Genomic DNA, 26,721 nt, shown 5'->3' on the forward strand with positions numbered 1-26,721 from the left:
TGAGGAACACCACTATCTTTTACTTCCTTTTCTAGACCCTCCGTACAACCTCCAAGAATACGTGTGTTTTAAAGTCTTGTTCAATGTGTGCGGCTTTAGATTTTTGTCTTTAGTCTTTCCTTTGCAAATCTCAGTCCAAAACACAACCTTTTCCCTCCCATAACAACATGTATCCCTTAATTAACTGCAGTTACGATGTGTTCCATGAATTATATCTGAAAATTATCTTTATTTGGAGTCAGAAATTGGTGGAAGAATTAATGTACCAGTAAATAGCACCTCATTCATTTACTCATTTATCTATTAATAAAAATGTTATGAGCAAAAATGTGCTATCTAGATAGTAAAGGTATGCTGGAAAACCCGAATGGTTTAAATATAAATTAAGATATCTTAATCTCCAAGAAATTTACAAAAAAGTGATTTAGAGTCATTAAATCCGATATCAAGGTTTTTTATTCCTAAGAGTAGAAACAAACTTTAAAATGGAAGGCTTTTTAGGGAAAAGTTCTTGGGCCTACATATAGGGGTATTCTAGGGGAAATCTAGGTCCAGAAATAAGATTTTCCTCTTAGAACTTCAACAAATCTATTCCAAGGTATATGGTGATGTGTAACTACAACAAATCTGAAATTATAAGAGACTAAATTACAAAATAGTCATCCACACAGCATAGCATTTCAGGTCAGCACTCTCAAAGTCACTGCATATGCCAGCCAGCTCACCCGACCTTCTCGACCAAGGAGGTGACATAACAGCAAATGCACATTTTTTGGACACATGCAGCTTTGTCTTGGTAACAGATGTAGACATATGTGTAGACACATGGTTAAATAATTCTTTAGGGCTTTTTGTTTTGGTTTGGTTTTTTTACTGTCTGCCTCAATCACATGAAATTTCACTTTCACATGTAAAAAGTAACAGAGATGCAAGAATTGGGCTAAGGATCACTAACATGTAATTCTTATTTAGGAAAAAAAGAGCTTCAGATGTTGACCTATTTACTTCAATGGAGGAGAAACTAGAACCTACCCCCAACATTTAATTTCTGGGTCAATTATGAATTAAATCCAAGTGACTACAAGCAAATTTGAGAGACACAGATTAACAAAATCGTCCTTTCTGAATTTTGATAAACTTAAACCCACTAAACCCTACTCCGGGGAAGCTGCTGCCGCGGAATTCCCTGAGCACCGTCGCGAGGGCTAGTGCGCTCAGGCGCGACCAAACCGTCAGCGCGATGAAGAAACATCGATGCTTGAAAACGCTTCTATGCAAGATTTTTTCTCACCAAGAGGAGCATGAATCTCAGGGTTTCTCAGTGTCTTAAGTAAACACACACTTTGCATTTTGTAACTGTGCAGGCTGCACAGATGAGCATCTCTGAGCTGTGACCCTGCAGTGGCCCTGTTTTCACTCGCTCATGACTTACCCCCAATGTTTACCACTTACATGACCAAAATTAGTAAAAAGATTGTAACTCACAGCCTGCTTGGAACTATAACAGTTATTACAGAGCATGTGCATTTTCCTGACTTACCTCCGCTATATAAGTACCTGAATAAGTACCTGAATCTCTCGTTTTAAAAAGAGGTGGGAAGTTTAGCATCACGAGATGTTACCTCACAACTCTTCTGATCTTGGGCAAGTTTGAATCCTTTCTTGCCATCACAATAACAGTAGTAACCCCCAGGGTAATTGACACAAAGTTGAGCACACATGTTCTCAGAGCATTCATCCACATCTATGATAAAAGAGAACATAAATTTTAATATCTCCTAAATGTTCAATCCAATAGAAGAAGGAGTATTCTGATTTTAGTACGACATAATCAATGATAAATCCTCAAAGAAACCCTTGTGACATCAAACCACATTTATACACTTGGCACAGAAATTTAAATGAGTTACAAGTGTAATTTATATTTATTTACATACTCAAAACAACAAATTTAATGTGTAACTCTCAGTAATTCATAATTAATAAAACTATAACAATTATACTAATTTTCTCATTTTTAAGAAAAAAAGACTGAGAGTCTCAAGTTAACTGTCATTCTGATTATATGAATTCCAATGACACTACCTCTCAATTCTTTGTTTTGAGGAAAAAAAGGAAAAGAAATGGAAGGGGAGTGGAGGGGAGGGGAGATAGGGAGATAAAGGGAAGAAAAGATCCCTTTTAACTGAAGGTTAATGTAATTTGGAATAAATGACAATAGCAATAACATTTGACTTTTCACAATGCAATGATTATTGGTGGCAATAAATATCCTCATTTTTTATTATTTTTTTTTTAAAAAACCTCACTATGCTATTACCTCCCATATTGTGAAATCTTCTATGTGGTTCCTGTCCTGGGTTCATATTTTGAGAAAATCATTCTTGAAAAGTTGTATTAATATACTTCAGCTAAAGTCCACTCCAGAGTTACGTAAGATCCTTGACTTTTTTGATGAATGCACACCATGACCTTTGAAAATTCCCAAGTTCATAAATGCTATTACAGTGTAAGTTCCCCTACAAAGTGCCTTAAAATAAAACCCCAAAATCAGTGATCTCTTAATGCCATTAAAATCAAATGATATATGATTAGAGTAGTAAAATATTAGATAAATGCCATATATAAATTTTTTCTTAAAAATCTGGCATTCATTGAATAAAACTACAATAAGGATTATGAAGTTGGCTAATGATAAATCTGCAAATTACCACAATAATTTCCATCTAGAGTAGCAGAAGAGTAGAAATGGTGTGTAGGGGGATATCTTTTGGTGAGTGCACAAGGAGGTAAGACATCAAAGTCTCAAGAGGAGTATAGATAGTTGAAAAAAAAAACCTGTTCTAAAATTATTATTGATTTAGGCAAACTTATAGAGACAGAAAGCAGATTAGAGGTTACCAGGATTAGGGGAGGGAGGAGGAGGAATTTACTGCTTCATGGTTACAGAGTTCTGTTTGGGGTGATGAAAAAGTTTCAGAACAGATAGTGATAATGGCTGCATAACTGTGAATGTAATTAATGCCACTAAATTGTACATCTAAAAATCATTTCCATATGTCCATATTGCCTAAAGCAATCTACAGATTCAATGCAATCCCAATCAGAATCCCAATGACATTCTTCACGGAAATAGAACAAAGAATCCTAAAATGTATAGAGGCAACAGAAGACTCTGACTGGCCAAAACAATCCTGAGAAAAAAGAACAAAGCTGGAAGTACCACACTCCCTGAAGCGAAAATACACTACAAAGCTATAGTAATCAAAACAGCACAGTACTGGCACAAAAACAGATACATAGATCAATAGAACAGAATTGAAAGCCCAGAAATAAAACCACAAATCTACGGAGAGCAAATTTTCAACAAAAGAGCCAAGAACATACAATGGAGAAAGGAGAGCCTCTTCAATAAATGGTGTTGGGGAAATTAGACAGATGCAAAAGAATGAAAGTAGACCATTACCTTACACCATGCACAACAATCAACTCAAAATAGATTAAAGACTTGAATGTAAGACCTGAAACCATACAACTCCCAGAAGAAGATATATATAGTACACTCTCTAACATCCATTTTAGTAGTGTCTTTTCTACTCAGGCAAGGGAAACAAAAGACAAAATATACAAATGGGACTACATCAGACTGAAGAGCTTCTGCAAAGCAAAGGAAACCATCAACAAAATGAAAAGACAACCCACCAACTGGAAGAAAATATTTGCAAATCACATACCTGACAAGGGGTTAAATTCCAAAATACATAAAGAACTCACACACCTCAATAACAAAAAAGTGAACAACCTGAATAAAAAATGGGCAGAGGATATGAACAGACATTTTTCCAAGGAAGATATACAGATGGCCAATAGGCACATGAAAAGATGTTCAACATCACTAATCATTAGGAAAATGAAAATCAAAACGACAATGAGATATCACCTTACACCTGTCAGAATGGCTGTAATTACCAAGACAAAAACAACAAATGTTAGAGAGGATGTGGAGAAAAAGGAACCCTCATACACTGCTGGTGGGAATGCAAACTGGTGCAGCCACTATGGAAAATAGTATGGAGAGTTCTCAAAAAATTAGAAATGGAAATACTATATGACTCAGCTATTCCACTACTTATCCAAAGAACATGAAATCAACAATTCAAAGAGACTTATGCACCCTATGTTCATTGCAGCACTATTCACAACAACCAAGACATGGAAGCAACCCAAGTGCCCATTCACCAATGATTGGATAAAGAAAGTGTGGTGTATATATATACAATGGAATACTACTCAGCCATAAAAAGAGACAAAAATCAAACCATTTGCAACAACATGGACAGACCTTGAGGGTATTATGCTAAGCGAAATAAGCCAAAGAAAGACAAACACTGTATGATTTCACTCATGTGTGGAAGATAAACAAACACATAGATAAGGAGAACAGATTGGTGGTTACCAGAAGAGAAGCAGGTGGGGGGAGGGGGAAAGGGACAAAGGGGCACTTATGTATGGTGATGGAGAAAAATTAGACTATTGGTGGTTAACACAATGCAGTCTATACAGAAACTGAAATATAATAATGTACACCTGAAATTTATAGTGTTATAAGCCAATATTACTTCAATAAAATAATTTGAAAAATGGCTAAATGGGCACATTATATCTTAGAAATATTTTGCCACAATAGAGAAATTACTGCTGATTTGATTAGTTTTAGTCATGGTATTAAATTCACTTTGAAATTTTTAAAAATTTAAAGGAAGATGTGAAATAATTTGTCTATATTCATGATTATAAAAAAATCTCCTAGTCCGTCCAAGCTCCCCGAGCACATGGCAGCACCACCGCAGCCAAACGAGGTAACCACACGTCAAGGGCACCCCAGCCCCCGGCCTTGGCCTCTGCTACTGATCAGAATGTCTCAGATTTCTAGAGCTCAGTTATCATTTGGTTATGATGAGACTTTTATGCATATTTAATTATAACAGAACGGTGTCATTTCCTATTTTACAATAAATGACATACTGACATATGCACAAAAAATCACTGAAAAGCTTGGCATGAAACCTAAGACATGTAACTGTCCTTGTAACCTCCACGTGATTTTTAAGCTTGTCTTTCTTTGTGTACTTGTGTTTCTGTATGTGTGTTTCTCCTTCTATCTTGAAATTCTTTTTATCTTTGAATATTGTTTAAATGATATGAAAATGTGTTTACTTTGCTTTTAACATACACGGGTCATCTCCAATTCATGTATAGCTTGGAGGGCCAATCTAAGGAGGGTATAACATAAACCTAAAGACCATGTGCCTCACATACTCATTCTCTGGAGGGAAGCCAACGATGACCCAGTCACCAAACTATATCATGAATTGTACCATCTTAGAAAACCTGATCGTCGATGTCAAACAGAACCAATGCTTCTAATACCAAATCAGGGTTCAAACCTACCCTCTCCAGCATCAACAACGGTACCACCACAACTCTACCTTCACAAGACTTTGAGCTGGGATTGTAGCTGTAGCCTTCGGCGCATTCACATTCATAGTCTCCTGGGACATTCTTGCACACAGCTGTGCCACAAATGCTTGGCTGTGTAGTGCATTCATCCACATCTGTAAATGAAACTAATATATTAAAAACCATTTTTCCCATACCAGAAGGTGCACCCAAAGAACCCTTGACGTAGGGTTCCTGGACCTAGTTTAACATATGCAATGAGACAACAGAGTGGCCTGACAATAACAAAGTATTAAATCTATCATCATATTTTAGTTCACTAAATATGATTTCTTGATCCAAATGCATAGGGAATTTGACTGATGTTTGCCATGTTCCTTTGTAATTGCATAAAAGAAGGAGAGGGGTTTAGTTACGTTTTTATCTATCAGGTTACAGTATGAAAATAAATAGGAGAAGAGAGTTACCATATTCTTAATATGTAATCCTAAATACATGTTTCTGAAATACAGTCTTAAGCATATATTCACTCTGTATTATCACAAATACGAATTTAAAAATGAGGTGGCTCGTCAGTCTTACATTTTCCCTTTGGAAATAGATAATAGCTAAATCTGCATACTGTTATTGTTGCCTGAAGTATTCAATAGTAATTCAAATTTAAAACGAGACTGAGAAGGTCTCAAAGTATTTATAAAGATGCAGTGAATATAAACTTTAGTGCTAAATTAATGTTCCAGAAATTTCAGAAGTGTTTATTATGTTCCATAACAGAGTAGGAGACAAAGTGTTGATTGTAACTACTTACCAGATAAGCACCTGTGAGAAAAACAAAATAAGTGACAGAAATAGTTCAATGGAGACGTAACTATTAGTGAACTTTTCCCCTCTGTCCTCTCTGGAGAAAGACAAGCTCGGAATGGAAAATATATTTTCTCCACTAAATAGATGAGAGTTTAATTTTTCCACAAACTAACAGCCAAAAATTGAAACATTATTTAAAATAACATGCACAAAAATAATAGAATCAATCTCTATGGTAAAGGAATTTTTCTGTATCTTGACCATATCAATGTCAATATCGTGGGTATGATAATACACTATTGTGTTGTAAAATGTTACTACTGGGGGAAAGTGGGAAAAGGACACACAGGATCTCTTATTATTATTTCTTACAACTGCATGTAATCTACAATTGCTGCAAAATAAAACAGTTATTTTTTAAAAAAGAGCTATAAAATCAATATTTTTAAAAGAAAGTGAAAGTATTTGGTTTGAGGCATATTGCAAGACTTATTTAAATCATATGAGCTCAGGTTCCAGCATATTGATGTTATGACTCTACACTGACATCCAACATCTAATGAGAAGTTTTATTCTTGCATTTGTAGACATTTACTGGCAACTGGATCCCAAGAATATCCACATCTTGGCAAAGGCCCTATTGTAATAGTTGTATACATAGTCTTCTAATAATTCTGTACTCTATCACTTAGGTATCATGGATAAGAGACTCTGTAAATGAAGCATACGAGAACATACGTTCTGGGCATCAGGGACATTCTTATGTATAAGAAAACTTTTTGTAATTATTTACATATGTGTATTAACTCAATGGATAAGGATTAAATACCTTTTAACCAAAAACGTAAGTCACAAATTCTTTAGAAGGACTATCCAAGTATTTAAATGTAAACGTATGAATGGGATTATTTACTTAAGGAATGCATTTGGTATCGTGCATTATGATGGTTTTCTGTAATGGTGTTCTAATGATATTGTTATTCTAAATTTCCAACCTCAAATAGACCTTCAAATAGGCAGACAAGAAAGAGATACGGTCACAAACTGTTTAGAAAAAATTGCTAAGGTAGTTCACGTTAGAGTCATTCACTGTACTTTAAATAATATTGTAGTAAACCATACCATACCAAACTCTACAGTGCAGTGAGAAACAGACCATTCCTTGCATATAATTCAATTTGGGGATTTAACAAAGCAGATATGAAAAGAGTTTAACAAGAAAAATTTTGCAATTTAACTTACTAAATTTCTTTACCTTGCTGCAAGAAGACGAAGAAGAGGAGGAGTAGGAAGAAGAAAGAAAAAGAGAGGGAGGAGGAGAGGGAAGAAGGAAGGAAGAAAAGAAGAAAGAAAAATTTGCTCCCAGTTTCCAAAAGCAAAATTTAACTCCAGGCTGGAAAATCTCGTTTTTAGGCATCCACACACCTACACTTAGATTTGGAGATTTAGCTACGGCAGCTACACCAGTCTAATGGAAAAGACATGCAGAGAGAAAAACAGTCAAAACTGGGGGGAAGAGAAGCATAAAGAAAAACAAAAGAAATACACTAGTAAAATGACGTGTTAAAAAGTTAAACTGACAGGGATTATTTAAGTTTGAAATAAAAAAAAAGAATTATGACCAATGATGTGATCTTAAATGTATAAAGAGAAAGAAAACCAGATCATCTTTCCCAAAAGCACAACGGGAAATGAGCTGCAAGATGAAAGGTTTATATTGGAAATTATAAAGGTGTTTAGGACAAGGAAATATAAAATACTAAGGATTCTGGTGGATTTCTTTGTATAGCTGTTTATCTTATTTTAATAAAGGAAATAATATTGTGGTATCTGAAGAAAAGCAAAAACAATGATTTTTCAGAGATTGTAGTATGCAGGGATCTGATGAAATTCTTTACAAAATGCACATGTGCACACGCACACATACACACACAGTAAGAAAAAACAAAATGCTCTATACATAACAAAAAGCCCTAGAAACAATAAACCAAAAGGCAGTCCAATAGTAACATGAGGCTTCAAGGCAGATAATAATGTGTATTTATTATAAGGACTTATAACCAGAGAGTTTTCCAAGAATTTCCTGGAGAAATTCCTCTAACTGGATTTAGCTCTCACTCGGGAAACACCTCTTCATTGTACCTTCTTGCTCTTACCTTTGCAGTCCTTTTCATTTGAAAGCATAACGAAACCACCTTTACAGGAACAGTAGTAACTTCCAGGAGTATTATTACAAATCTGGCTGCAACCTCCATTTACATTCAAGGGATCTTTGCACTCATTTACATCTAAAAAGGGGGAAATAAATTATTTCTAAAGTAATGAAGTCTTCAGGAACTTTCCAGGAGGCCAATCCGGATGAGCTGGGTCGGTTTACTATACATACCAGATTCACACATCTCTCCTTGCCAACCTGATTTACACACGCACGTGAATGTGGCTTGGCCGTCTTTGCAGCTCATATATCCATCCTCCTTGCACGGCAGAGGATTACACTGGTCTGGAATGGCTGAAGGAAACAGACATCATTTAATTTCTGCCACATGCTATGGTAAGCAGAATTATATGCCCTTTAATAGAAATCCTGTGCACAAAGCCTATAATCAATGGAAAAATTATAAATCTTTCCTTCAAATAATACTTTTTCATAAAAAAGTGAGTCCATTAGACAAAATTTTATAATTATTTTGCAAAAGGAAACTTTTATATTTGCAAATATATACAGTATTTTAAAGCTGTAATTTAGGTATTTTTCATATATACTACCTTATTTTATCCTTAAGATAAATCCACAAGATATTCAGAACAAATAAAACTATTCTCAGTATCAATAGCAGAAAGAATTTGAGACTTCCAATTTGGGCTAAGATGGAGAAACGGGGACCAGACATATCCTCCTGCTTTAAATAAATACAACTCTAGTCAAAATACATGAAACAATGGTTTGAGACATTGGACAACAGGTAGCAGAGTACTATGGTCCCTCACGGAGGGACAACTTCTTCAAAAAGTGTCACAGCAACTTATCACCATCTTAAATGACAGGCCCATTTGTTTCCTTACTCATTTGCAGTCTCTGCCCTCAATAGACACTGTGGCCCATCGCTGCCTGCACATTTCCACACCTGCTGCTCAAGGCTTCATCGAACTACAAGTTCGTTCCATCCTTCCAGGCCAGTCCCCCTTGTCAGTTAGCCAGTGGGAATTTCTGTTACTTGCAAGAAAAATGTTTTTAAAAACCTAACTGAAACCTAATCACTGAATTTTTCAAAAAATGACCCCATAAGTTTTTTGAAAAGTAGCAATAAACTAGGTATTAGTTAAAATGATAGAAAGACATCAGAAAATAGTTTTCAAATTATTTTCCTATCCTTTGGTAAATTGAAAAAGATAAAGTGTTATATGGTGATGGACAAGAAAAAATGTACAGCTGAAATTTCACAATGATGTAAACTATTACGAACTCAATAAAAATTTTTTTAAAACAGGAAAAAAATAAAGTATGAATTAAATATATGTGTTTTACTTGTGTAATTATAACCAACTTTAAATTAGAGAAAATGCAAATAAATAAATATCTAGATAATGCCAATGCTGAATGTAAAATATTCACTGTAAAAACATCCCAATTCACATCTTGAAATTTTATCTTTTTCTCTTTGACTCTCAGTTGGGAAACTGGTAAATTAGAGGCAAACAATCTACCAGAACTGTCACTGGAACTTCTGAGGGAGAAGACTGACGATATTCTAATATTTTCCACATTATGTTATTGATGCCAGAAGAGTAAAGATGGCCCCACTCCGACCTATTAGTCAACTGCAGCACGTGGTCAGACTGCAGGATTGTGCAGCAACAGGCAAAATAAGGCTGCTGGGAAGAGCATGCTAAGGGCAGCGACCTAAAGTAAACAAGGAACACGCTCTATTTAAACGTTGGGTGGAAAATTCATTTTGAGTAAAACAGCAGCATTTACTCTGAAAACACCTCCTTACTGGGCATACAACCCTCCAAGGGCTTGTTTATTGATTTTTAAACATTAGTCATATTTACAAGTGTACTGTACTTGCAGGTTTTTGTTTAGCTTTGTTTTCTAAATAGATGGTAGGGTGTTTACCATTGACACAGCTCCGCAAGTCAGGGTAAGCGTTTGTCGACTGACGTGCAGCCGTGAACAGTCCAGCTCGGAAAGAACCAAGACAACCTGTGAATGCAAACACGTGAGATCTTAGAGCAGACACACGGAACTTCATCTGAAGTCATCCAAGACAGAAATGTCCAAAGAGTGAACTCTTTCTGCTCCTGTGGATTTATAGGATTTAGCATTCAAAACGTGAGCCCTAAATACTTCCACTCACCTTTTTGAAAAACTAAAAATCTACACACAAGATTACAAGAAATACAGAATCATCAAAAACAAGTCTGTGGAAGTCTCTCTTTGGAAAAGAATCTTAAAGCCAAAAGTGAAAAAGATCTTGGATTAGCAGGGAAATTTATTGTCACATAAATCTGTGTTCTTAATTCTGCAGCAGAGATGTGAAGTTATCCTCAAATCTGTAGACCAGGGCCTGGTTAGGAAAGTGTCTCCACTTAAGTCAGTAGAATGAGCTAGCGTTTCTGGTTGCTGTAGGCAACTCCCAGTCCTTCCAATGTTGTGTCGAGGCTAACACGATATTTGTATGATACCTCAGTATTACAAAGCAGGTTTCCCTGACCCATTTTATTCCTCACTACAACTCTAAGAAACTAGATATAGCAACCTGGCAGAAATAACAGCTGAAGTAGTAGAGATAAAATACTTATGGCCTTAAAGGAACTAGGGGTCATTTAGTGCCAACAATATAACATTTCTTAATAGCCACTGAAGATATTATATGTTACTTCATTGTACAGATAGTCACTATCTAACTGAAAAGGTGGATTTAGTTATCTTTTCCTGAGTAACAAACAACTCCCAAAATTAGTAGCTTAAAATAATCATTCTATTTTGTTCACAATCTGTGGGTCAAATATTTGGAGAGGGTTTGTTTGGGCTGTTTGTGTCTGCTGCGCACACTGAAGGAGCCACCTCCAACACAGCTTGTGCTCACCTGTCTGACAGCTCAGGCTCCCTGGCCTCTCTCTCCACGTGGCATGTCAAGCTTCAGGGCTTCTCCCTGTGCCGAATGTCTCTTAGCTGGTCCTAAAGCAGCGCTTCTTTCATGGCAGCTAGCTTCCAAGAGGAAGAAGGTGGAAGCTGCCAGGCCAATTAGGAGGCGTTTTGTCACTTCCACCATATTCCTTTGATCAGGCAGTCCCAGGGTCCACCCAGCTTCAAGCGGGAGGAGTGGCAAGGATAGACCCCAGATAGTGATGTGGGCGGCAAGATGACATTGCAGAAGAGTGTGTGAGGTGGAGTACATTTTACAGCCATCTTTGGAAAACACAGTTTATCACAGATGGATCCAAAGGCTCATTTGAAGTCAGTGTGTGTATTGGTTTCCTATTGGTGCTGTGACAAATTACCACAATCTTGGTGGCTTAAAACAACCCGAGTTTATTCTCTTATAGCTACAGGGATCAGAAGTCTAAAACTAAGGTGTCAGCAGGGCTGGCTCCTTCCGGAGACTTAAGGAGAGTCTGTTTCTTTGCCTTTTCAGCTGCTGGAGGCCACTTGCATTCCTTGGCTCATGGACCCGTCATCACGTCACTCCCAACTTCTGCTTCATTGTCACATGTCCTACTACCAACCCTGATCTCCTGTCTTCCTCGCATAAGGACATTATGATTACACTGAGCCCATCCAGATAATCCAGGATAACGTCCCCATCTCAAGATCCCTTTTGTCATATAGGGTAACATTCATAGGTTCTGAGGATTAGGACATGAACATCTTTGGGGGGTCATTATTCAGCCTACCATGCTGGGTTAGAATATTTTCCCATAGAAACAAGACCTTACATCATGATGGTCTTTCTGGAGGCCAAATGAGACCTAAGCAGTTTTACATCTTGAGTATTCTTTCCCTGTGTTCATTTGTCCCTCCTCCTGAATCACCCAATCCCAAAATCAGTTTTTTCTATTGTGGATATTGCATTAGGATCCTCGTCTGTGAGAAAGCCTACTTTTGCACCTCTGGACAAATTTGACAAAGAATAACAACCAAAACTTGAAAGTCTTTAGGTTGAAGGTACCAGGTAAAATGTTTCATATGGTGATCAGGATCCCAGGCTAGAGTGCAAAGTAGATTTAACCCATAAAGCAACTTTTATAGAAGTCTATAGGAATAGACGTGATCATGTGCTAATGGAAACCCGCACCCAGGATTACAGTGTGGTGAGCCAGTCGCATAGCCACCCCAAAGCAGTGCAGTACAGAGCCCTCGCTTCCCACTTCTTTCTTATTGCACAGCAGGACTGGGGGGGGGGGGGGTTGGAGAGAGTGAGTAGGCAGGTGAGACCTGGAGACAGGTTGTCCTAGCTTTTGTAGCCTGAAGCAGAAGAGATGGGATTAGAAACAGAAATTAGGGCCATAAGGGAGGAAAGCCTAAGAAAAAGGCACTTTCAGGAGAGGTTCCAGTGGTCAGGACAGAGTAGCCTAGAAAGAAATCTTGGTTCTACGCTATGACAGTTCCTACAAATACCTTCTATTTACTTTTTTTCCTCATTGATTTTATTAGGGACCAAACTATTGGACTCCCTTTTACCACCAAGACTGTGTTGGCTGTCTTAATTTGTCAATTTTGAAAAATAGTTCAAACAGCCATTGTCACCTAAAGAAAGGTTGTATTGGGATTACAGCAGAGCCAGAGTCCTGTAAAGTTTTCTTCTCTCCAAGAAACTACTCTACATCCCTCTTCTTTAAATCACAGAAGAGGTCATTACGTAAAAGTCTGAACGTTTGCTTGTTTTCAATTCTAAAGCAGAAAGCTGAGCTATTCATACTCCCTCTTTAATGGTACATTATCATTATTGGCCTTTGAAAAGCCCATTGCTTGCTGCTCTAAAATATATATACTCCTTTTTTTTTGCTGAGGAAGATTTGCCCTGAGCTAGCATCTTGTGCCAGTCTTCCTCTATTTTCTATGTGGATCACTGCCACAACATGATGAGTAGTGTAGGTCCGCACCCCAGAACCAAACCCAGGCTGCCAAACTTAACTGCTAGGCCACGTGGCTGGCCCCTATGTGCTCCTTTTCATCTCCATGTACGCTCTCATTCACCCCTTAGGCAACCATTCGAATGGGTTAATATATATTTTTTCATTTGTATGTGTTCTTATGAAATACGTATTTATAATTTTGTGTTCATGAATTTTTAAATCTGTAAATGGTTGTGTTTTATGTATCACATTCTCTGACATTTCTTATTCAGTACTGTATTTTTATGATCCATCCATGCTGCTCCATATAATTTATTGTTTCTAACTGCTAAACATTACTCCATGGCATGCAACTACCATTTTTATAATCCTCTCTACCCATGAGAGATACTCAGATTGCCTCCAGTTTCCCACCCCTACAAGCAGCACTGCATGGATATCTTCATGCATGTCTCGTTAATGCATGCATAAGAATTTCTTCGGGGAGCCAGCCTGGTGGCATAGTGGTTAAGTTTACATGCTCTGCATCAGCAGCCTGGGGTTTGTGGGTTTGGATTCTGGGCACAGACCTACACACCACTCATCGAGCCATGCTGTGGTGGCGTCACACATACAAAATACAGGAAGATTGGCACAGATGTTAGCTCAGGACCAATCTTTCTCAAGCAAAAAGAGGAAGATTGCCAACAATTGTCAGCTCAGGGCCAATTTTCCTCACAAAAAAAAAAATTTCTTTGGAATGGGTATCCAGGGGTTTCCAGAACTGTAGGATCATTAGATAGGTATGTACTTAGTGTCTCTCCAGAGGCACATTTCCACCAGCAGAGCATAAGAATTTCTATGTCTTGGCTTCCTAATTGTTGCCAGAATAGGTAATGAAGTGATATATTGTTTTTCTGATTTCTAGTGACATGGAGCATATCTTCATGTCACATAAAAAATTGGGGGGGTTGTTCCTCTGAAAATTTTCTTTATTATTTTTAACTGTTTTTCTATTGGTACTTATTGTTCATGTAGGTTTGCAGAAATTCAAACATTTATAAATCTCTCTCGTTTTGTTATCTGTCTCTTAACCTTATTTTTATGTCTGTCTTTTAAGAGAAGCTCTTAATTTTGTTGTAATCAAATTTACCAATTATTTTGCCTTATGGTTTGTGCATTTGCAGGTTTTTTTCCATGCCATTGATCACAAAAATATTTTCCCATATTTTTTCTTTCATTTCATAGTTTTACCTTGAAATTTTGGTCTTTATTCCACCTAGAATTCATCTTTATGTTGGGTGGTAGTTAGAAACCCAGATTTATTTTTCTGATTATAGTTAGCCAGTCCTCCTAACTCCATCTCCTCAGCAATTCACGGTGATTTGTGGTGTCATCTTTATCAAATATTAGGTTTCCATATATACATGAGTCTACCCCTAAACTCTTTATGTTCACTAGTCAACATGTTCTTTTGACAATATCATACGGATTTCTTTCTATAGTTTTGTAGCATTAATATTTGATGAGGTGTGTCTTCCTTTTGCATTTTTTAAGGTTTATTTAGGCATGTGTGGACTTTTATTCCATGATTTAAACACTAAAGTGAACTTACTGAATTCCTTTTAAAAAATCCAACTGGAATTTTAAACAGGATTGCTTTGAATATATAGATTAATTTGAGAAGTGATCTCCTTATGCCATCACTCAATTCAAGATCATGAAATATCTTTCCATGATTTCAGTTCATCTTCTATATCCTTAGAGTTTTAAAATTTTCTCTATAGAGATGTTGTGTAGTCTTAAGATATTTTAGATATTTTATGGGATTTGGTATCACTAATGGTATTATCTTTTCATTTTCTACTAAAATATTGTTTGTACAAAGAACTATCACTGATTTTTATAGGATAGTCTTAGAATCATCTAAAAGCTTTTATGTGCTCTAATGCTTTGTCTATGGAGTCTAGTTTTTCTAGGTAGATCATCGTATCAATTACAGATAATGATAGTCATATTTTGCCTCATGACCTACACAATTCTTACTTGTTTTTCTTTCCTTATTGCATTGGCTGTAACCTCCAGTGCTTCTCTTCTTGTTCTCAATCATAAAGAGACTGTATCTAAAGTTTATCCATTAAGTATGTTTACTATAGGTTTTATTTTTCTTCCTTCCTTTCTTCCCTCCTTTCTTCCTTCTCCTTCCTTCTCCTTCCTCTCTGTCTCCCTCCATCTCTCCCTCCCTCCCTCCCTCCCTTCCTTCCTTTTCCTCTTTCATTCTCTCATGTTGGGTGCATATTATTAGCATAACCATACATGCCAACTTTCCCAGGACAGTCCTATTTTATTCTTTTTTACTTTGCACTTATCTAGTATAGTATTAGTACTGGACAAAAGTGTTAAAATTTGGAAGATAAATTATTTGATTATTCTACATATAATCATTACCAAGCTCAGAAAGTTCTCTTATAATCAGTTTGCCAAACGTTTTTACCACAATTAAATGTTGGACTTTATCAACTTCTTTTTCTGTATGAACTAAGATAACAATATGCTATTTATGTGGAGAATTACTCTGATAGATTTTCTGATGCTAAACCATCCTTGAATTTCTGGAATAAGCCCTACATTATCATAATATATTATTTTAATATACTTTAGATTAGACTGAATATCATTATATTTAAAATTACTTCATAAATAAAAAGGAATTATGTTTTTATTTCCTTGCGTTGTTCTCATTTGGTTTTAGAATCAGGATTATATCAGACTTTTTCATAATAAGTTCACAGCATAGAGTCTTTTTCTATTTTCTATGACAACTTTAAAGAGAGAATTTAACAATTTCTTTAAATTTGGAAGAGATCATCTGTAAAGCACCTGGGTCTGGATTTGGGAGAAAATACAGAGAAGCGGGCTTTAATCAAGGTTTTGGCTTGTTTAGTACTTATTTGTATACCCAAGTTCTGTATTTCCTCCCTTGAAATTACAGATGTTTTATATTTTTCTAAGAATGTATCCATTTTATCATTTCCAAACATATTATGGTATAGCTGTTTGTAATATTTTATGATTATCTTTTGTCATATTTTGTGATTATATTTTATTTTATGATTACCTTTATTTTACGATTATAAATACAAACCACGTTGGGTTTATAGTATTTCCCCCTTTTTATCCTATACTTTATATTTTGGCATTTCCTCTTTCCATTTTTTCTTTTTCCTTGATTATTATTGCCAGAGGCCAGTCTAATCTACCAACCTTTTCAAAGACTGAGATTTTGCTTTTGTTAATCCTCTCTTTTGTTTTCTATTTAACTTACTTCTATTGCTATTTTTGTTACTTCCTTATTTCTTATAACTCAGTGTTTGCTCTATTACACTTTTAAAAAATAGTCTTGATTTGAATGCTTAGATCATTTTTTAAATACTCGTGTCTGTCGTCTTACTGCTGCCTCAGCAGTCAGCACCTCAATCCCCACACGCACCAGGTCAGGCCAGCCTTCAATCTGCCACAGTTCCTCATATTTCTTGTTTTTCATTTTATTTTGTTACTATTAGTGCCTGGAATGCTATAATTTCTCTTGAGGTGATTCCAAGAGAAGGAGTCAGCAGTCTGTGCTAATTCACCAATTTGGCAAGATCTAGAAACTAAAAATTATTTCTAAAGTTTATACTTAGGCTCAGAATTTAGCATTCTTCCCAAGAAGTTTCTCTCTCATTAATAGCATCATCCAATGTATCAGATGATATTTTAAAGGTTTATATAGATAATAGAGATATTTATTCTATTTTCTAAGGAAAAGAACACAACTTAAAAATTACATTTATATAATGAAATCCAAAGTATTTCTGTCCAAATTCCATGTTTTCAATGCAGAATATGGGACATGTGGATAGACTGAAGTGCTTTCTGAACTCCTGAAACTCTAAATCTAAATATTGTCCAGAAAGTATGGGTTAGTTAGTGGTCTGCTTCCTTGGGTGTCCTCACCTCGCTGTAAGGAGCTCCATGCAGGAGCTGTGGTAATTAGTGAAGTTACTGTTAGGCTTACCAGTGGCAGGATTATAAAGGTTTGTGGGGTTTTTTTTTCCAATTAGGGCCACTGGACTACAGAATATACAAATCAAAGACAGAAAAGTTTAACTTATGTAGAATATTTCTTTTCTGTTTTCAATAGGGGAGTTCATTGCATATGCCTATATATAAATAAACTAAAATGTAAAATTTAAATAAAAAGTAATTAAAAGTATTTTTTGTTTCACAATATAGGTCAGTTAAATAATAATACTTTACTTTTGAGGAAAGTCTTATGCAGTAAGAAGTCTATCTACATAAATACACTTACTTGTTATTCCCAACAGCTTGAAGTTAGAAAATACAGTTATAGTGTATATTTAAATACAGAACTTGAAAAATTAAATAACTTGCTTAACCTGATACTAACTTAACAGAACTAAACAGTAGAAATGTTTAGTTCTGGGCCTAGAACCCACGTCTTATTTATTTATTTTTTAGTACTTGGTTTTTCTACCATGCTGCCAAATAAGATAGGCAAAGAGAAAAGAAAGTTGGGTGGCTGGACTAGCCTGGTGGTGTAGTGGTTACGTTCGTGTGCTCTGCTTTGGTGGTCCAGGGTTCACAGGCCCAGATCCCAGGCTCAGACCTAGCACCGCTCATCATGCCATGCTGTGGTGGCATCCAACATAAAATAAAGGAAGATTGCCACAGATGTCAGCTCAGCAACAATCTTCCTCAAGCAAACAGAGGAAGACTGGCAACAGATGTTAGTTCCTCAGGGCCAATCTTTGTCACCAAAAAGAAATAAAAAAAGAAGGAAAGTTGGGTGGAGCCAGAAAAGAGTAAGTTGAGAGGGATAAAAGAGAAAAAGAAAAACATCTTATCTAAGTAACTTCCCCAAAACACATAGTGTAGTATTAAAATGATATTTATCTTTATCCAAATGTACTCTGTGATCAAAGGTCTATATCTTCTGGAGTAATGAAGCCTGCAGAGACACAGCTTCATTACATAGACCTAGGAAACAAGGATTAATATTATATTTTTTAATGCACCTTATAATTTTTAAGATTCAAATAGTCTATTTTTATTATAAAATATTCTAACTCCTACCTAAAATAATCTTGATATTGTATCTTGTCTCCACTTTAACAATGCAAACCCTTAGTTTTTGCTTATAAAGTGAGTCATGTATAACTTTACAAAAAAAAGAGATGTTTTTCATGGATGCACATCAATATCCCACTTTCCTTTTAAGATACGGCAGCTTAAAGCTTTAGAAAATCTTGTTGCATTTTCATATATAGAGACAAATAATATTGCTACACAATTTTTATAGTATCCTCTTTCCAAATTCAAATGAAATTGTTTAAGTCTGTTATTCAAAGCTGGAAAAAGGAAGGAGAGAAAGAGAATGGGAATCAAGGAGAAGTCAGGGAAGAAAAACCAAGAGAATGAGCATGAAATATTTTATAAGAGCTATGGAAACATCGCCGAATTTTATTTCTTGTTAGAAACTTGGTAGGTAACTTGTTACTACCCACATGACAAATGAAAAAACTGTGGCTCATAAAGGTTAAATAATTCTAAGACTTTTCAGGAGATAAATGTTAGATTGGAGATAAAAAGAAATTATAGTAAATCAACTGGAAAACACCCAGCAGCCCACAGAACAGAAATGGGTCACAACACAGAGTTCTAAAGAGAGACATCACTGAACTGACGTCCTGTGGCAGATGAGAGGGTGAAACGAGACGCAGCAGATTACAGTTGGTCTCCTTGGCTCAGGATGTGCCACACAAATAAGATTCACATCCTCGTGGACACTCAAAAACTAGAAGAGTAACCACTTCAGGAGCTATGAAAAACAGCACTTTGTTCTAAAAGTGTCTTTTCCCAAATAATGTTGGGCTCCTGTCTTGTTAACTGTCCTGAAGGGCTAATATAAATACATACCATCATTTCAATGTGAGGCTCCCCAGAAGGAGGGGAAGGGATAAACATTCCCTTATCTACACACGGTCCCTGGTGTCTCAGCATGGGTACTCAGACACAAAACAAGAACAAACAAAAGTCACAACCTAAACTATCATTAAATACTGAAATTTCAAGAGAAATGAGGGTTTAATATAAATAGTCATTTGCAAAATTGTATTAACAATTTTAAGCTGCATAGTTATTAATGTATATCAGAGTACATTTCTACTTTTTTCTTCAAGTAAATCTTGCTTGATTGGAGCCTCAAGTTGGCTAGGGTGAGAGTAGGGTGAAAACATGCACAGATGGGACTATTCTGAGCCTAAAAGGGGAGGGAGAGCACATCTCTCCGGGCTGGACCCAGAGAGCATCCCAAGAGAAGGAGGTGTACAAATTACGCTCCGCTTTTATTGTCCGGAAATGCTGACAACTCTCCCAAGAAAAATTAATAAAATATTTCTATATTTGCTTAAGGCAAACTGAAGTTTATCTTTAATAGACATTTAGTTGAAATCATCTAATCTATCTGGGTGTAGAAATGCTATTTCACTCCTTGAGAGTCCAGAACTGTATCCAAAAGCAAAACTTAGGTAGGATATTGCAGAGAATGATGAAATGGTGTTGCAAAGAGAGAACATTTAAATAATTATTACTTATGTCATAAGCTCTGGGCAGTACAGAGATCTTGCTCTCATTAAAAGACTACCCGTGAAAACTCACATACTTATAAAGAATGTTCTAGTACCTAAATATAACTTTGCATCAGTCCAATGACTCTTTATGAGAAAGGCACAAGAACATAAAAGACCAAAAGTCAAAATGCCACATGGTAATTAAAGAACCATTCCAAATTTGTCTACATGGCTTTTAATAAAAGGACAGTAAAACTGCATATAGAATGTGATCTTCCGCCCGCGGCTCATGAACTTGTTTTGAACGGAATGCACACAGGTGGAGGGTGAGACTTGGTCATATCTAAGTTCCATTCCATTTCTGAGATTATATGACTGAGAGCCTTTGAACTTACCTAAATATTTTGGATAAAAATATTCCTAGAAAGAAAGAAAATAAAAAATATATCTTAGCAAACTTAAATTTCACTATAGAGTTAAAATTTAATTTTAAAATGTGTTTTTATATTAAAGATACAAATAAATTACATATAACTTTCATTTTCAATTATAATATAGCATTTTTCTATAGTAAAATATACCAGAAGTAGATAACTAATAACATTAAGTCAACAAGATGCTTAGGCTTAAAGCAATATTGATCAATTAAATCATGTTTCAAAAGCTTTTAATCTGAAAACAGGTTCTATTGAAAATGTTAAATGTAATCACATATGCCCCCTTTTGGTAAATCCTTTAATTTTTCCATAATGATTACAGACCCATTTGATAAATTTCATGTCATACTGATTACACAAACTAGATTCAATGTTGAATAACAATGACATAATTTGAAATGAATTAAAGCGGACATTTATCTTTTAGTATCTTACATACATGTAATACCTTACTTGTAAATTGATTATGTACCAAAAGTTTCCCTGCAAATCAGTAATCTGGACTAAGGAATGTACTTTACCAAAAGGAGAAAAATGTTAAAAATGATTTCTGATGATAAGGTTCACAGGCTAGTTCACAAAAGCCTTCTTAAGCCATAATACATCTAATGTGCAGCATTATTAGCACAAGAACACCACATGAGAAACCAGTGTTTCTACACAAAAACATACTCAAGTACAGAACATAACTTCATCCAATACACAGTTAAAGTGCTCACTCTTTCCTCCTCTCACACATAAACCTACCTATCTACTAGTTAATAAGGATGGGATCTCCCACCAAGTAATTCAGGCAGAGGTGTTGTCTTCTACAGAACAAAAGCCAAGAGCGTAAGCAACAACAAATGTGTTCAAAAGGAGAGGGTGTGATGGTGAAAGGAATATGTTAGAGACAATGGGAAGGGAAGAAATGGGGTAGAGATGGAAGATGTGGACTGGGGTATTAGGGATGTGGACGGGGAGAGGCTGGGTCAGGACAGAAAGTGAGAAGCAGTAACAAATTTCTTTTTCATGTCTTCCATTTCTTCCTTACTCTCCCTATCATCTCAGTCTCTTCTGTCAATAACATCATTGTCAGAATGAGTGCAGGAAAGGAAGCACATCAATGAGTTTCTCTTTCCCACTCTTTCCTTCCTCTCTATGCCTTCTGCCTCGCTCCTCATTTGCTACTTTGAGGCTGAGCTCTAAGAACTTGGGTACAGTGTTAGAAATACATATTCAAGTAGCTATGGGTGATACAGTAATATGATGTCTTGGGCATGCAGGTTTGCCTTAAAATGTTCCAACAAAACAAAGCAAAAATTTGGAGTGGGTGGGGTACAGAATAGGCAAAACAAGAATGGCAGATTGTTGATAACTGTTGAGGGGAGGTAGGCATATTGGAGTTCATTATTTTGTTCTACTTTGGGATATATTTTCAGTTCTCATAATAAAAAGAAATGTGTGTGTTTTTTTTGTGTGTGCGTGTGTGTATGTGTATTTGTTTCCTACACAATGAACACTCATATATTGTGTGGAATAAAATATTTTTGTCTTGTCAATTGTTTATGCACAAAAAGCAACAAAACTAAGAGGGAAACATTTTGATTCAATCCCAGAGAGTATTAAAAACAAATCTTTGGGTACCTTGGGAAAAATTCCCTTTGAACCTATTAGAGTAGGTGGAGATACAAGGATTAAAGAGCATCCCAGAGAACACAGGTCTCACTGTCTTGGGCAAGTTCTCTGAGTAGACAAATGGTTCCTGCTCACTCTCTCCCAACTAGTCTCACATTCCGGGAGCCACGGCGGAGATAAGGGAGGTACTTTGCACGTTTTCTCCCTCATCTCCTTTTGGTTACACAGTTCACCTCAGGGAAAATATCTGAGGTAACCTGAAGGTTATCAAACTGGAATTCTCAAGGTCATCCTCACCCTAATTCTTAGAGGCACTATTTATACTCCTGCTATCCACAGGACATGTTACAGAACATCCTTCTCTAGGAAAATTAGGGGATTATACAAAAGGTCTAGGGGTCCTCTATTTCTGGATTATATTTAGGAGTCTTTATGATTAGATTCTTCTAGACTAACTTGGAAAAATTTCTACATGAAAGATATAAATTCTAACCCCAGGGGTTGTGGATGATATGAAATGGGCTCTGGAAACTCCCCAAGGGTTTATGGAATAATTTATACTGAGAGAACACAGTACTGTAAAGAATTCTTCAGTAAGCATTCACTGAGTGCCTATTACGTGCCAAGCTCTGGATTAGAGGGTCTATTTTCTAAAGCCTGGTTAAAAACGCCAAAGGAGAGATTTAAGGAAGGATAGCGATAACAATGCAATCACACACACATGTGCGCACACGCACACACTATACTCGGGATGTCTCCCCCTCCACCCAATACTAACAAATTCTGGTTGCAAGAAAGTAATTATAAACTCTTGAGGTCAATACCATTTTCTGACAATTAGGTATAATTGAATTGTATTTTGGTCAGAGCACATTGCTTTTGGAGAGAGTGTCTTCCTAACAAGCCCACTTTCTTTTGAAGGTACTTCCTCCTGAAAGGCTTCAGTGGTCACATGTGGAAGGTGATAGACTCCTTCACTAACTTTAAAAAGGAACACAAGGGAACAGAGACTTAAGCTGGAAATGTCCCATCTGTAACTGTATGTCTTGGTATGCTAACTTACTAGTTTTCATGAATTCTTACCGTTTCAGGGATATTTTCGAAGATCTCCCTGGCTTCTTCTTTATTGCACAGTTCTTCAATGCATTCTCTTTCAAGATTACCCTTTTTGGTTTCTTCAAGAATAGAATTTGCACGGCGTTTCCTAACCAGGACTTGTGAAGCATGTTGCTTTGACAAAACTAAAGGAAAAATAAGTTTATATGAATAAATCTTTCATTTCTCCACCTATATTATTCTACTAAACAATGATGATTAAAATCATTTTCTGCCTGTGAATTGTATGACCTTTAAAATCAGTACAGTTGAACTGAGAAAAAATGCAGATACGTAAGCTCTTCAGTTCACAAATCAGAGCAGGTTGCTGAGCACCTACAGAACGTGTATAATGACCTACACAAATTGCTCAAGCCTGTGCTTGAGGTCCAAGTACCAGACGGTATTTAATGTTTCCCATATCATGACCACATTGAAAAAGCATCATGCTACAACAGCCACATCAGCCGTGGCCACACCATCTTTAAAGCCAGAGTAACAAACTCTTTCAATTTTAACGGGAAACTTGCATGGTCTCTGTGGAGACAGAGATCCAGTCAGCTATTTAAAAGATGTCTGATAGGGTAAAACACTTGATTATTCATACAAACAAAAGAATAAAAACTCATGGAAAAAGGAAGACTTTGTGCAAAGTACAAAAAATAGAAGGCAAAGAGAAAAACGTCGGTGACTTCAACTACATAAAAAATTTTAAACAGTTGAAGAACAGCAACAAAAATAACATGACAAACTTCAACATCAAGCAACAGATTGGAGGAAAATATCTGCATCATATAGAATAGAAAAAATTACATCCAGAAGTTATAAGCAACTTTTGCAAATTAAAAAAAGCAAACAATAAGCCAACTGATACAGGAATATATGCAAGATTAAATACAAAATGATTTAAATAGTATAAACAAAATGTAAGCAAAAACATATAAAGAAAATCATATAAACTACAGAAAAATAATTTAAATGAGCAATAAAAATGTGAAAAGATGTTCAATGCAAACTTTAAAAAATAATTAGATTTTTGCCTATTAGATTTAGAAAAATTTAAAAGACTGATAATATCAACTTTGATGAGGGCAAAGGGAAACTGTATTCTTGTACATTGGTGATAGGAATTTAACTGGTAAGCATCATTGGAAGGTACTTCGGTAATATCTGAACATTTAAAGCACATTTACTATTCAGTTCAACAATTTTGCTTCCAACTATGTCCTACACATATGCACCTGTGCTGGAAAGGGCATGTATAGAATGTTTATTGACAGATTGTTCATAATATGAAAAAATTAGAAACAACCTAAATAACTATCAAGAAGGAAATGGAAAAATAAGCTATAATACATCCGTACTGTGTAACGATATGCAGCTATTAAAAAGAAAGAAGATGCTCTTGTACTGAAGATGTCCAAGACATATTATTAAGTTTAAAAACACAAATTGTGGAATGCACACCTATAGCATAATCCTATGTACATCAGCCATACTTGTAGATATGTAAATACCATGTGGACAAACACACAGAAAAGAGTTTAGAAAGACCCTCAAACTACTGATTGCAATTATATTTGAAGAATGGAGAGTATGAAGTTTTGGTTTATTATTTCAGTAAGTGAATAGAATACTGTTTTTCTTACCTTTTTTAATATAATTTATTTAATTGTAAGTTTATGTAATTTAATCGTTTTAAACAGCTATGCTTAACAGCTGGCTCACAAAATTCCTGAAAATTTAACAACTGGCCTGTGTGAGCCAGTATAAGCTGACTCCAGCACACCACTGCAAAATTTACCATTTTCTACTCAGGAAAGTAATATGGCTGCATTGCAGGAAATTTGGAAAACACAGAAACACACAAAGAAAAAGTCACCCATACCACTGTTTTTTAATTGGAATTTTTTTTTATTGGAAATTTTAAAAGCACAAATAAAATCTACAAAAAATTTTTTTAATTCTGATTTTAACCACAAGTGATTCTTTCACTAAGATGATAAGCAAATAATATAAACAGCTAAATTTATTTTTCTGTTATTTCTCTTATTACCTGGTAAATAATAAGAAATAAATACTCAAAAGCTGACAATACAAGGAAGAAAAGGAAAAGCAAAAGGACTAATTAATCAACAATCATCATAATTATTAGTTGAATAATTGAACAACTTTCAACAGTGAAGTAAGTAGTGTTACTTTATTTCTCTTACTTGCCAAAACAGAAGTTTAAATGTGATGACTAAGTAAATAAACTGTTTGGGTTACATTTTTAACCCAACCTGACCATTTTTATCACTATTCATTAAGATAAAGATTAAATCAAGGCTGTGTGTCTAAAAGACACCATTCTGTGAGCACACTGCCCGCCAAGCGTATTACTGACGGGTAAACGGCAGCCCATGTGAACGAGTCTGACATGGGCGATTATCTCTTCATCTGAAGTAGTTTTAAGCTATTTTACAATAAACATAGCAAAAACGTGGCTCTTCTGAACTTCAAAGCAAATATATTAGTCTTTCTGGGAAAACAATGACACTTTCTTTGAAAGATGAATACATTGATGCAATAACAAAAAATCAAGGTCAAATGCACTTAGAAACAAACCATAAACACCACTCTTTGGCATTTGTTCCTCACAGAATATTAAGTTTTGGACTTGAGAGTTTAATACTGATATTTAAGCATACCTCCTTCCCTCTAAAGGCCCCCACTGCAGGCCACAGACCAGGTGTAATAACATACACTAGATTCATGTTTGTGAAAGGGGAAGTTCTCAACTGTCCAGGGAGAACAAGGCAGTGGTTTAAAGGAAAGCCCACATGAATTTATAAAACTAGAAGGAAACATACTAACTGCCATCATTTCAGAGATGATGAGACTCAGGTAAAGAGCATGCAAGATGTTTGCCTTAAGTTACAAAGCTAATAGGCAGCAAAAGTCCGACAGATCACAGGCATCCCAATGCTCAGACACGTGATTACCACCTGCTGCTGCTCAGAAACAGGCACAAGTCCCATTGACTCCATTGACAAGAGGAATGTTAAAAAGAAGAATTGTTACACCTGTGACCTAAAGGATCCTGATGCTAACAATAAAATAATTTTGTCTAAATTTGAAAGTTTACGTTTTATTTCATCTAGGTTCAACTCAATAACGCTTTAAATTGGCATGGTGCTTAATAATTTTTAAAGTGTATTTTAATTATTTCATTTTATTCTCACATAAATCATGAAATAAACTACAGGACAGAATTATCATCCCCATTTTCCTGTTGAAGAAATTGAAGCTGAGAGAGGTTACAAGATGTACCCAAGGTCATAGAGCTAGGAAGTGGTGCTAATGGGACAGGAATTTAAATATATCCACCTTCCTAGAAGGTGTCTCTTCCATGTATTCTCCACCAAATGCCCACAATGCACTTGGTTTATAAAAGAAATTATGTGATTATGGAGTGGACAAGTTTGATGTCTTAAATAAAACATGTACTACCCTTTATAAAATAAACCAATCCATCTAACAGAGTGTGCTTTCACAAGAGTCTACTACACCTTGTCAAAAAGTTACAAACATATCACAGATCCAAATTAAGAACTACATGGCTGTAGGATGAGACA

At 35.7% G+C, this 26,721-nt stretch overlaps 1 protein-coding gene across 1 annotated transcript in view; it reads right to left on the reverse strand.

Moving 5' to 3' along the window:
* The window catches only part of PROS1 (protein S), a 65,522-nt gene that overhangs the window by 17,754 nt on the left and 21,047 nt on the right, over window positions 1–26,721 (reverse strand). Inside the window, exons 2-8 of the mRNA XM_046659464.1 lie at window positions 23,093–23,250; window positions 20,351–20,375; window positions 10,382–10,468; window positions 8,651–8,773; window positions 8,421–8,552; window positions 5,490–5,615; window positions 1,623–1,744 (exon numbers count right to left, since the gene is read on the reverse strand). Of these exons, the coding sequence (XP_046515420.1) occupies window positions 1,623–1,744; window positions 5,490–5,615; window positions 8,421–8,552; window positions 8,651–8,773; window positions 10,382–10,468; window positions 20,351–20,375; window positions 23,093–23,250 (773 nt within the window). The remainder of the gene's footprint in view (window positions 1–1,622; window positions 1,745–5,489; window positions 5,616–8,420; window positions 8,553–8,650; window positions 8,774–10,381; window positions 10,469–20,350; window positions 20,376–23,092; window positions 23,251–26,721) is intronic.

This window comes from Equus quagga, chromosome 4 (genome assembly GCF_021613505.1).
Source record: "Equus quagga isolate Etosha38 chromosome 4, UCLA_HA_Equagga_1.0, whole genome shotgun sequence".
Lineage (NCBI taxonomy): Eukaryota > Metazoa > Chordata > Mammalia > Perissodactyla > Equidae > Equus > Equus quagga.